This window comes from Zerene cesonia, unplaced genomic scaffold (genome assembly GCF_012273895.1).
Source record: "Zerene cesonia ecotype Mississippi unplaced genomic scaffold, Zerene_cesonia_1.1 Zces_u011, whole genome shotgun sequence".
In the NCBI taxonomy this organism is placed as follows: Eukaryota; Metazoa; Arthropoda; class Insecta; order Lepidoptera; family Pieridae; genus Zerene; species Zerene cesonia.
In genome coordinates this window covers 379,605-392,843 of record NW_024045141.1, presented here as the reverse complement: position 1 = coordinate 392,843, position 13,239 = coordinate 379,605, and the positions used below count along the sequence as shown (strand labels likewise).

The window sequence follows — 13,239 nt, the reverse complement described above, 5'->3', positions numbered from 1 at the left end:
GGTCACCACCCGTAAATGTAGCTTTTACCAGCATTTCTGCTGAGATGTAAAAACAGATACAAAAATAATAATAATAATCTTTATTTATCCATACCTTACATTGACATTGCATATACATGGCTTGAATTCTTGAACAAAGGAACGAACTATGGACACTAGTCGTCTAAACTACGCCGAGCCTGTATCTTAGACGACAGTATCTTCCCACTATGTTTTTAATACAATTTAGTGCAATATATCAAGACAGTATATCGTGAAATATATACACTATTTCATACTTATACTATTTTAATACGAAATAATACAAGCGTGCGTAAGGTAACAATATAATAATTACAATGAAGGTAAGTTGAATAATGTGTCTTATGACCGATCGTCGACGACGGGTAGGGTAACGTAACAACGCAACAAAATGCCACAGAAAAAAGGTAAAAGCTATTGGATGGAATAGTTTGCCAAGGCTTAATTAATTGTGTTGAGTGCTAGATAAGATGCTCACGTATTGTTTAATAGAGGTCAATTATTCAATTTCAATTTCAATTTATTTCATACATACATACATACATTTTCATTTTTAAAATTACAATTTATAGCAATTACAATTTAGTTTATATAAACGGTTTGTCTTACATATATTTTTAAAGTTTACATATATCAAGCCGATGTTTCCCTAGCTAGATTGCAGGGCAACCTGTATTTAGGAGAAACAGCTTGCTTCTAAAGTAGATTCACAATTTGAGCCATTTGACAGCATTATTATTAAAAATTATAATTGAATACAATAGAGAAGAAAAATAAATAAATATCTATATACTGAGTTGCCTATAAGTGGAGGAGTTTGAGTATGTACGTGTGTGAGTGCGTGTGTATGTGTGTGTATGTGTTTATATATGTAATCTTCTACTATATAAAAATAAGTCGGGTTTTCCTTCCTGACGCTATAACTCCAAAACGCACGAACCGATTTCCACGGTTTTGCATTCGTTGGAAAGGTCTCGGGCTCCGTGAGGTTTATAGCAAAGAAAATTCAGGGAAAATTTCAACAGAAAAACGGGAAATTCATTTTTCACATACAGCCATCTGGTAGCGAAACGAAGTTCGCCAAGTTTGCTAGTTTGCTTATAGATATAGTTTAGTAAAGCTAAAATGTACGACTTAATGATAGATACAAATGATTTTCTTCTTATAGAGCATTCTATACAGTAAATTATTTAATCCTGGCGATCCTAATCAAAACAATATGGTAAATTTATGAAATTACTAGCTGCGCCCCGCGGTTAAACCCGCGTAAGTCTAGTAAAAGTTGCCTATATGTTATTCCAGGTGTCCAGCTGTTTACGTACCAAATTTCATTGCAATCGGTTAAGTAGTTTTTGCGTGAAAGAGCAACAAACACACACACATCCTTACAAACTTTCGCATTTATAATACTAGCTGCGCGCCGCGGTTTCACCCGCGTAAGTCCGTATCCCATAGAAATATCGAAATAAAAAGTTGTCTGTATGTTATTCCAGGTTTCTAGCTGTTTACGTACCAAATTTCATTGCAATCGGTTAAGTAGTTTTTGCGTGAAAGAGCAACAAACACACACAGACATCCTTACAAACTTTCGCATTTATAACATTAGTAGGATTAGTAGGACTAGTAGGAAGTAGGATTGTATTACCACCGATTCTTGACAAGTGTAAATTTGAATAAAATCTGTCCGTTAAAAGTGGATTAAAACCGACTTCAAAGAGACATATATAAGCAACATATTAGTGAAGCTAATAAAAGCTAATATTTAAATGGGAACTGATTTTAAATTGGTTTGTTTAATCTATCGTGGGAGGCAGATGCTTCAGCACAAACTGGATGGAATAACAGTTTTAATAGACATTGCTGTGTGGTGGGGTACGTCCCCGGTGCGATGGCCCAATTCGTGCCGAAGCGCGCTCGACTCCCACATTATAATAAAAATCTAGTTGAAATATACTTACAAGGAGCATTGGAGTCTGGTTCCGCCCATTGGTAGTCTGATCTCGGCACATAGCTGATGGCGGAGTGAACTAAAACTCTACACAGATGAACATTATTTTAGAATTTATCTTTGACATCATCATCATCAATCGTCATCACTATCATTTAGATAATCATTTTTATAAATTTGACGTTTTAACGGAATCTTTAATTGTACTATAAAGGCTTCTAAACACGTGAGAAGTTTATGTGTTAATTTATTTTTTTGTACGTATAACCCTAATGTTTTGCGCCGGAATGATAACCCTTTTTGTTGGTGGGTGTGCTCGACTTAAAGAAGGGCAGTTTTATTAAATTTGCTTCAGAAGTTCTTGTATAGGGATAAATATACTTTTATTATATTAAACGCTAAATATATCTTATTATTATTCACTAGAACCTCGTCCCGGCTCCGCTTGGATATCAAGATTTCTATTGTAACCCAAGGGGGCATTTGATTGGAATAAAAAGTATCCTATCACCCAAGTCAGCTAGTAAATATCTAGAAAGAAAGAAAGAAACATTCATTCGGCTCCACATGAAAATATTGTTAAAAAAATTCTAATATTGTAAACGTCTCTTGAAGTCAATTATAATATAAATACTCACATCAAATAAAATAAACAGACCCTCCGCACGTCAGCCATTTTGAAAAATAATTAAGTTAATAAATTTCTTATCCGATAATATCCGATATATTATCGTTTGTATTACGATTTTATTGTATAGTACACTACTACGATATCGTCCGACTTCGCTTGAATTTGACCTATGTAAGGGGGCGTTCATAAAACCTTGAGGTGTTTTTTTAGATTTCCCGTATGGTGTCATGACGTGAGACTTTATTCATCCCCTAAACAAATCCCTCAAAAATAAGATTAATAAAAATTTTACAATAGGAAACTGAAATCGTAACTACTGCGATTAAAAAAAGAATATCTACTCTAATTCTTTGACAGTCAGTATTCCTATCCTATTCTACTATAATCCTACTTAATATAATAAATGCGAAAGTTTGTAAGGATGTGTGTGTGTTTGTTGCTCTTTCACTCAAAAACTACTGAACCGATTGCGTTGAAATTTGGTACGTAGACAACTGAACAACTGGAATAACATATAGGCAATTTTTTATCCCGATATTACAACGGGATACGGACTTACGCGGGTGAAACCGCGGGGCGCAGCTAGTAATGTATAAGTTATAATTTGAATTATATTCTTTCGAACGAATTTTATAATAGTATTGATGTTTAAAACAAACAAACGGCAAGTACTTAAATATAAGATTTATTAATCAAATAGATTATACATTTATCAATGTTGTTAAAAGATAACGATGGGATTTAGTTACAATTTCAGTCACATATTTTGATCCCATTATAAAAATTTTGATGTCATAAATTCGTAATTGAATATAGAACATTGTGTGTGAAAGTCGAGCAGACTTCGAAACGAGTTGAGCCAGCTCGCACTGGGGAAGTACCACACCCCACAGAAGACCGGCGTAATATGGCATACTACTATATTTCGTTTGGTGAGTGGAGGAGCCGGACCTCGTGACCATACCCGACTCCATTGTTATAAAATACTATACGTATGAGTATAGAAATCGACCAAGAATTGGGCCAGCTCGCACCGGAGAAGGTACCACCAAGCCCGGCATCAAATATAGCATGGTACAGACTGTGTTTCGTTCAGTGGGTGGGAGCCGGACGCCCGTATCATTAGCCTCGCCGGAGAAAGGATTACGCAGGAATAAAGGAAAGGACTGCAAAGGGTTAAAACAAGGATACGGGCCACTACGGGCTGTGTGCTTCTCTTCTTAGTTCCTTTATCTAACGTTTTTCTCTACTTTACGCAGTGGTGATTATATCCACATGTGCAGATAAATTGAAAAATCAGTTTATTTCCTGCACCCTCGCCCGGTTTCGAACCCCGACTTATCGATTTTGAAGTCCGAGGTTCTCACCACTAAGCCAAGTTACTGCTTGCGTTGCTAGACCATATACTTATATAATTGGGATCAAACGAGAGGCACCAGCTTTGAAACAAAAAGAATCATAAAATCGGTACATGCAGTCGTAACTTAGGGGTCACTAGCTTTTGCCCGCGGCTTCGCACGCGTTAATTCGGAGTAGTTTAATAGATATTAATATACATATAAACCTTCCACTTGAATCACTCTATCTATTAAAAAGACCACATCAAGTCCCTTGCGTAGTTTTAAATTTAAGCATACATAGGGACATAGGGACAGAGAAAGCGACTTTGTTTTATACTATATAGTGATGAGATAACACAGCCAAAAAACTAGTCGCATTAACCCTCCTTTTTTGAAATCGGTTATAGGTAAATAAAACACCAATTGACTCCGGTCATTTAATAAAAAAGCCCGTCCACATTCAGTTTCGGCAACACGTTTATGTGCTCCACGAAGTCCTGGTACTCGCAGCAGAAACTGTGAGTGCCGTCGTTCCTCCACCTCAGCCAGGAGTACTTGCTGTCCTCGCAAATATCCGCACAGAAGGACAGCTCGTCTATCATACTAGTGTTGTAATATGTTGAGTTTATAAGAACGAACACGAGCGCTTTACGCTCTTTGGGGTCGTATATAACCTAAAAAAAAAAAATTTTTTCATCGCTTTACGCCTCCCCAAATATTCATGCAGTGCAAAAGCAGTGGTGGCTCAGTGGTGAAAACCTCGGACTTCAAAATCGATAAGTCGGGGTTCGAGACCGGGCGAGAGCGTGCAGGAAATAAATTGATTTTTCAATTTATCTGCAAATGTGGATAACATCACCACTGCTCAAAACGGTGAAGGAAAACATCGTGAGGAAACCGGCATGTCCAAGAATCAAAAGTTCGACGACATCTGCCAACCCGCACTTGGCCAGCGTGGTGGATTATGGCCTGAACCCTCATAGGCGGCCTGTCTCCCAGCTGTGGGAACATGTATGGGCTGATGATGATGAAATATTCATGGGCCTTGAGCCGAGCCTTACCATCATATGACCCACCATTCCCGACTCCATTTATTTATTTATTTTTTTTCATTTAATTTCAAGTAATTCAGACTCATTTTGTTAGTAACATTGATATAAAAAATTAATTTTATGAAACACTATACTACAATTTTTCATATTTTTTTATACATTTTTTTATCAATCACCAAGAATAACAGTAAGGAAGTACAACTGACTATCTAACAATGGTCTATTTTGATATTGTAAATTGTGTTTCATAATTAACTATCAGTTCGCCCTGGCTTCGCCCGTGGTACATATATATAGCTTACGTCACTCAGCGAAGTTGCAGCTTTCTAATGGCGAAAGAATTTTTAAAATCGGTCCAGTAGTTATTAAGTTTATCTATTAAAAACAAACAAAAATACTAATTCTTCCTCTTCATAATATTAGTATAGATATATATTTTTAACAAAAAACTTCAGCGCCTTCAAAAATTCAGAATTAGAGCAAATTTATATGGGACCACTTCAAAGGTACCAGTTAACAAAAAAAAATCACAAAAATCGATTCACCTAGTAAATAATTTATCAGGTTTTTAACCAAAAAAAATAGCCACTTTTTAACCTCAATTTTGAAGTCGGTTAAACAAGTGATCCAGCGTCTGCTAACTTACCTTAAAGAAATACAACGGCACAGGCACAATAAAATTATTATTGCCATCTGAGCCTAGATAGATTTCCTGCTGGACATTATGCTGGTCGGCCAGTGTGGACACGCCGTAAGCCCCCGTGTACACTGTCACTGTTGTGTTGAGAGCGTTCACGCGTCTGCGCACCGCCTTATGAAACAACAGTGTATTAATGATTTTATGAAACAAGGCTTTATTTATATTTAAAAACATGTAAATTTATATATATATATATGATATATAGATATACATTATATATGATACCTAGTTGCGTCCCGCGGTTTCACCCGCGTAAGTCCGTATCCCGTAGGAATATCGGGATAAAAAGTTGCCTATATGTTATTCCAGTTGCCCAGCTGTCTACGTACCAAATTTCATTGCAATCGGTTCAGTAGTTTTTGTGTGAAAGAGCAACAAACATACATACATCTATACAAACTTTCGCATTTATAATATTAGTAGGAAGTAGGATATAAAAACTTGTAACTTGACGCAAAATGCATGTTGTGTTATCCTATAATTATCTGTCACATTTATTTTTATTTGTTAATTCTATGTATCCTATGTATAAGTTATGATGTAACAGGTGTTGGATGACCATCTAAATATATAAAAATCCAGTACCATGATGCATGTTCCCAATAAACTCTTCTCTCAACCGATTTTGATGATTTTTTTTGAACTTACGATATAGGATAGTTTTTATTTTGATTAATTATCCCAATAATTTATAACCTTAATATTTTCAATTATTACTCCACAGCCACAGCAACGCGTGGCCGAGTATGCTAGTATTACATAAATAAATAAAACTTCATTTCTCTGTTTAAACTAATATTCTTTCCCATTATTTACGCTTGAGGGTTAATTGTTTATAATCTGTTGAAAACATAAATCCTTTTTATTGCATAGTGGTTTATATTTATACTGCCTGACTACCTAGGACGATTCATTCGAATGTCAATTCAAATGATATGACGTCACAAAATGGCGCACAATCGTTCCCAATCCCAGTTAAGACTCACATCTTCAACAGCGGCCCAATCCCCAGCGTTGCCCCGCATCCATTGCGGCGCCGTGTTCCCGTAGTGGAACGACGCTCGCTGCTCGGCGTTCAATGTAAAATCGGCGTTCGGCGCGAGGTGCCCGCGGTTTAAAAACTATAACAGTTATGACTAATGTGGTGATGGATTCAATGTTAGGATAATATGTTTATTACTAATTGAAATAAACATGGGGCCATTGGGCACTCTTGACTTGAACCTTTAAAAAATGATAATTTGATTTTAGAAATTAAAAACTTTTTAACGGATTTTAAACGCGATTTATTCATTATATTATTGACCCGAAGTTTCGAACAGTTTACAGCGAGCGTGGTCACGGGGAGACTGACTCGTGGTCTTCTCGTGGTGGTTTAAAATCCGTTAAAAAGTTTTTAATTTCTAAATGTATAATACTCGCGTAAAATCAAACACATGAAAATACTAATTTGGTTTTATTCAAGCCTTATATTACACTCATATTTGGTTTAAATATATACGCGAAGAATGTATGTATTTTTATGGGAGTCGACCGAGTTTCGACCAAGTTTCATGAATTGGACCAGCACCCGGGAAAGGTACCTCCCCCCCCCGGAAGATTGGCATGAAACAGTAGCATGCTACTGTGTTACATTCGGCGAGTGGGGGGAGAGGGGGGCCGTATTATTTTTATTATTATTTTATAACTACAAGTTTAGTGTCATTCTGTCAATTAGTAGTGTCACTGTGACTATGACAAGTCTATAAGTATGACTCTGATCATGGCTATAAGTACGATTTAAAGTATGACTATTGTCTATGATTCTGTCTATGTATAAGTATGACTATTGACTTTGACTCTGTCTATGTATAAATATTACTATATCTCTGTGAGTACGACTAAAACTAAGATTCAAACGCATTGCATACAGACCTGAATTTTCGTAATATATTTCTGATCCATGCCTGCGCCCAGAATGTCTTGAAATATTTTTCTTTGGTTTTCAATTTTGTACATATGCGAAATTCGTACTTTTCCAAATAATTGACCTCCTGAAAATATGGATATTTTATTTTTTCACTCCCTTCCGCTCCTTTTCTTTATACTCATGATGGGAAAGAGAAAAAGACATTTATAATATAAGTCTTAAACGTATATATAAAAGTCTTAAAATCAGGCAATCCGTAAAAAAAGAAAACTGCTTGAACCGACTTTGATTTGTCTGTTCGTTCGTTCGTTCACAATCATTTCTTATACCCCTTAATGCTAAGATTCATTTAACAATGTGTGAAGGATACCCACGGCCCCCACAAGAGTGGGTTATGTCGGATTCCAACCGATTAAAGCCCCACTGTGTTCCGTCGAGCCGCTTTAGTGAAGGGGCCATTGGGACTGGTTCGTTTTTCCCAAATTCGTCCCCGCTAAAAGTATGTGGGAGTTGAGCACGCTTCGGCACGAATTGGGCCAGCTCGCACCGGGGAAGTACCACACCCCCACAGAAGACCGGCGTGAAATAGCATTCTGCTGTGTTTCATTCGACGAGTGGAGGAACCGAAGGCCCATATCCTTTTCCTTCCCCTTTCCAGTCCTCTCCTTTATTCCTCTTGCCAATCCTTTCTTAATCCCTTCCCAATTTAAAGTCGACAATCCATTTGTAGAGGCGTAAGTTCTGCAATGGACTTTATGCCTCTTTAAATGTTCATGGGCGGCGGTAGCGCTTGTAAGGCGGCCCACCAGCTCCATTGACGACTATGACATAAAAAAAGAGTAATCTTCACCAAGTCATCTAGTAAACAAATGAATACCATAGAAAGAAGGTCGTCTCACACCCACTTGCTTGAAATTGCTCATTGGAGTCAATTCGTGTTTCACATACACTGGTGTGAGCAGGTCCTTATCGAAGCATATTTCATACAATGTGTGGAATGTTCCGGATATGTTGTAGCCAGTTCTGAAATGGTATTTTAGAACATTGGAATTAGAAATACATAATAATGTTTGTAGCATTTAGGGGGCGTCCATTAACGTAGGTGTTTCTTGATTTTTTAATCTCCCCTCCAAGATTCCGTGAGATTTGATTAAAATAAGAAAAATTTGATTCAGTAGTTTAATTTATGACCAGCTAAGACTAGTATTTATAATTTATATACTTAAATATAAAAAAATATGCCAAGAGCCTCTCTCCCCAAAGTGAGATTAACTGAGATTCAATTAGATTCCCCCCCCCCCCTATAATCCCCCCCAAAGTCTAACTGTAAGATAAAAATCATCTCTCGTTATTTCAAACACTATGGTAAAGATTTTACAGCAATTTTTTCAAGTTTTGTCAGGATATACTATAATATTTCCTACTAATCCTACTAATATTATAAATGCGAAAGTTAGTAAGGATGTGTGTGTGTTTGTTGCTCTTTCACGCAAAAACTACTGAACCGATTGCAATGAAATTTGGTACGTAGACAGCTGGACAACTGGAACAACATATAGGCAACTTTTCATCCTATAAGAGATATATAAGAGATATATAAGATAACATATTAGTACTAGTATAGCATTATATTATCTGTGTTATTACTACAGATAAAATAATTCTATATGTTATTATTAAGCAATACCCACTAGCGACACCAGCGCCGCCTTTTTTTTTTGGGAATGCTATTTATTTCTTTACATTACTTTTTAAACTACTATCATAATTTGGAACAGTCATCCTATAACTCCCATGTACCCCTACTGAGGTATGTAGGTGATCAGCCTTCTGTGTCCTGCCAGACCAAGACGTCTTTTTTTGCATCCCCACCGGGAATCGAACCCAGGACCCCACGGTTCTACGCTCACGCGTTAACCACTGTACCAAGGAGGCGGTCTAAAAAATTCCCTTACCAATACCACAGATTAAATAAATATATTTATCATTATCTTACCTGAAAATCTTGTTTCTTCCATGGCAATATTTATTCGTTTCATCTTCAGTAAACCATGGCAACGCAGTGCATTTAATCTCTTTTATTTCACCGACCCAATTCATATCTAGCGATCTAAATATTTTGTTTGAAACACATTTTACGTTCTGAAAGTGGTAATTAATTTTAATACTGCTCTTAATTAATACTACTCTAATATATACTAGCTGTGCCCCACGGTTTCAAACGCGTAAGTCCGTATCCCATATGAATAACGGGATAAAAATTTGCCAATCTGTTGTTCCAGTTGTCCAGCTGTCTACGTAACAAAATTTCATTGCAATCGGTTTAGTAGTTTTTGCGTGAAAGAGTAACAAACACACACACACATCCTTACAAAGTTTCGCATTTATAATATTAGTAGGAATAGTAGGATAGTAGGAAGTAGGATTTAAAATATTACAATTTAAAAAATTTTGATAGGTTACCAACACAACAGTCGATTTTCAAAAACGCACACACGTTTACACTTCAAAGTGAAGATTTATATGAAATTTAATACAGAGATAGTTTGGTTCCGAGAAAGGACATAGGAAGTATTAATACTGGAGTTCCCACGGGAACTGGAACTAGGCGGGTAAAAACCTTAGACTCTATTATTCTTTTGACTACACAGGCGAAGCCGTCTGCGTAAATCTAGTTCTTCAATAATAATAATAAAGGACAAAAAAATCGTATAAATAAATATAAGTTTTACTTGTACCAACCCATAAAGCGTAATAGTAAAGTTTTTATTAAATAATGCTTTTTATTAAAGAGTATATATACCATATATGTTTATAATTTTGACTTACCAATACATCAATACCCGTCGTTTTATTTCCTAAAACAACGGAGATCTTATGTCCCGGACAGGCTACTTGCAGAGTTTCCGAACGCCCCAACAAAATGTCACCCGTCGGCGTGTTTGGCGCCAAAAATTTGTTTTTGTGCAAATAAACCGGTGATGGCGTTGAGAAATCATTTTTTAATGATAAATTACAACCTGGAATAATTAAATTTATTGTTTATGTAATAATATACTATTATTAGGACAGATAAATTTGTAAATTACTTAGTTAATAATAAACTCTATGTTTATTATTTACTTATTTGGAAGAAATTATATTTTAGTGTATTATCATCATCAGCCCATATATGTTCCCACAGCTGGGACACAGACCTCCTATGAGGGCTCGGGCCATAATCCACCACGCTGTGCGGGTTGGCAGATGTCACATGTCATCGAACTTTTGATTCTTGGACATGCCGGTTTCCTCACGATGTTTTCCTTCACCGTTTTATGCAGTGGTGATGTTATCTACATGCGCAGATAAATTGAAAAATCAATTTATTTCCTGCACGCTCGCCCGGTCTCGAACCCCGACTTATCGATTTTGAAGTCCGAGTTTCTAACCACTGAGCCACCACTGCTTTAGTGTATTATGTGGATACATTTTTCTTTTTTAGTATCGTCAATATAATATCTAATAATTAATTTAATCTTTGCAAGGTATACACTTAAATGTTCAATAGAGCCGAAGAGCTTGTTCGTTCATATTTGAATGCGCTAAACTCATGAACTGCTGGTTCGAATTTAAAAATTACTTTTGTGTATATTATAATAGATAGTTATTCATTTCTTCAATAACGATATAGACTAAAAATTAACATGATGTAGGATGTGGGTTAAACAGCATAGCACACCTAGTTTGTTATAAAGGAGTTAATAATGTCATAATTTTTTTTAATAATATACAACAACATGTTCGCCCTGTTTGGCCAAAAATCGCTAGAATTTAATTCAATCAATTACATATACACATACTTAAAAAAAAATCTTTCTCATTGCAGTATTAATGAAGACATCCAGAGACAATTAAATGACATTCATATGCGTCATATATATCGCTATAACAAAATTATAATATATGAATAAAGACAGTGTGTTCTATTATTTTGTATAACATAACAGTAACTTATTTACACAATAAGCGACTGTTTAAATGTTGTATAACTTGAGAATAACATGAGTTAAAATAATATGACGTTTAATGAATAGACACAAATTGAAAGAAATCCTAAAACGCTGTTTGTACGGTTCATATGTATAAAATAAATCTTTTATTTTAAGTGTACAGGGTACAGTTAGATATACAAAATTGTATTTAAATTTGTTAATCTTTTTACTTGAAACAAATATAACGGGTTAATATTTATATAACAAATATACAAGGAAAAACAAATAGTAGAAATAAATTCACTTATTTATTCAAAGCCAGATCGTTTAATTAAAAGACCCTAATTAAGCAATATTATTTTTCGAAACAAAATTAAATGGAGTTGTTTATGATAGTTACTACTATATATCACGTTTATTTACTGTCTTCTGAGATACAGGTACCTAGTACAGAAGGCAGAGCATCATTGTGAATTTAATATTTGTCCTTGCTAATAAATAATAAATAAATTTAATACATAGTAAGCCTAAGAAAATAGCATGCCCAGACTCCTAGCGCTCCTGTAACCTGGCCTGAAAGAAGAAGAAAAAAAAAACGCGCGCTTTCTTGCCCTGTCAAAATTCAAACGTCACTAGCTGGAAGAATGCGCGCGATAAAAAATGTACAGATTCTAAAATTAAACTTACCTCCGTAAACTTCGTTCACAATTTTTATTAACATCAACAAGACGAGGCAGTATTTCATGATTGGGCACGTCAGCCGACGTCGTCTGGCAAGCAAACGGCAAACACTAAACACTACAAAATTATTGTGTTAAGACCTAACGGTGATTATGACGTATGCATGTTTTACGATTCAGCGTACAGCCGCGCACAAAATTGTGTAATTGGATTTTATTTTTTTTTCCACTAATATTAAATGCGGTTTTAAGTATGGATTTTCTCTGTGTGGTATTTAAAAAAAAACTTACACGTAAACACTCGTATTAATAGAAAATAATGTGTCAGATTTAATAAAATACAATATGTTTGAAATGTATCATCAGATTAACATAATTTAAAAATTGAAACCCATGTCCCCTAGTTGGGTATGGGGCAGATTACATACGTCTGTTCCACTGATCGATTTTCTTTATGGACGAGTAGGTGATCAGCCTTCTGTGCATACCAGACCGAGACATTATTTTTTGTGCGTCCCCACCGAGAATCGTACCCAGGACCCATGGTTCTACAGTCAAATAAACACTGAACCAAGAAGGAGATATTATAACATACCTAATTATAGAAAAAGGAAGTCCACCCAGACCAAAGGTTGTCTGGAAGAGATCGCTTTGTAAAAAAGCGCTCTTAGTTTGCCCTTTCAAAATGCTTACACGCTTTAACTAATACTTCACTACTTTTATTAGCAAAATAGGTAGACATAATGTCAACTGAAACTTCGTTTTACAACGAATGTTGCAAAATATCTAATTAAAATAATCACTTTTATCAAAGAATGTACACTCACACACAAACTCCAAATTTGAAACGTTTAAATAGTGATAATTATTGAGAAATACGCCCGTTATCCTAACATATAGGCCAATGATATTACGTCAATGGTTAGTCACTAATGAGAGAAATACTACCTATCTTACCTTATGCACTTATCATACTAGATTAAT

The 13,239-nt window shown here is 35.5% G+C and overlaps 2 protein-coding genes across 2 annotated transcripts in view; both read right to left on the bottom strand.

Annotated features, from left to right (window-relative positions):
- LOC119839282 (xaa-Pro aminopeptidase ApepP-like) overlaps nucleotides 1-2,645 on the bottom strand; it is a 22,041-nt gene extending 19,396 nt beyond the window's left edge. Inside the window, exons 1-2 of the mRNA XM_038365518.1 lie at nucleotides 2,608-2,645; nucleotides 1,980-2,056 (exon numbers count right to left, since the gene is read on the bottom strand). Coding sequence (XP_038221446.1) covers nucleotides 1,980-2,056; nucleotides 2,608-2,645 — 115 coding nt within the window. The remainder of the gene's footprint in view (nucleotides 1-1,979; nucleotides 2,057-2,607) is intronic.
- Nucleotides 2,646-4,367: 1,722 nt separating this feature from the next.
- Nucleotides 4,368-12,366, bottom strand: LOC119839298. The gene is made up of 8 exons (XM_038365539.1): nucleotides 12,263-12,366; nucleotides 10,431-10,621; nucleotides 9,598-9,743; nucleotides 8,479-8,624; nucleotides 7,607-7,725; nucleotides 6,679-6,813; nucleotides 5,639-5,803; nucleotides 4,368-4,614 (listed from the first exon to the last, which is right to left on the bottom strand). The coding sequence occupies exons 1-8, from the start codon at nucleotides 12,318-12,320 to the stop codon at nucleotides 4,378-4,380; spliced, it is 1,197 nt and encodes a 398-aa protein (XP_038221467.1). The 5' UTR covers nucleotides 12,321-12,366; the 3' UTR covers nucleotides 4,368-4,377.
- Between the last annotated feature and the right edge of the window lie 873 nt (nucleotides 12,367-13,239).

Excerpts from the sequence above, each read along its gene's own strand:
- LOC119839298 (XM_038365539.1), bottom strand. The coding sequence starts at position 12,320 with ATGAAATACTGCCTCGTCTTGTTGATGTTAATAAAAATTGTGAACGAA. Across the intron at positions 10,622-12,262 it reads TGTGAACGAAGTTTACGGAG|GTTGTAATTTATCATTAAAA; the intron begins GTAAGTTTAATT and ends TAATTATTCCAG. Across the intron at positions 6,814-7,606 it reads AATATATTACGAAAATTCAG|TTTTTAAACCGCGGGCACCT; the intron begins GTCTGTATGCAA and ends TAACTGTTATAG.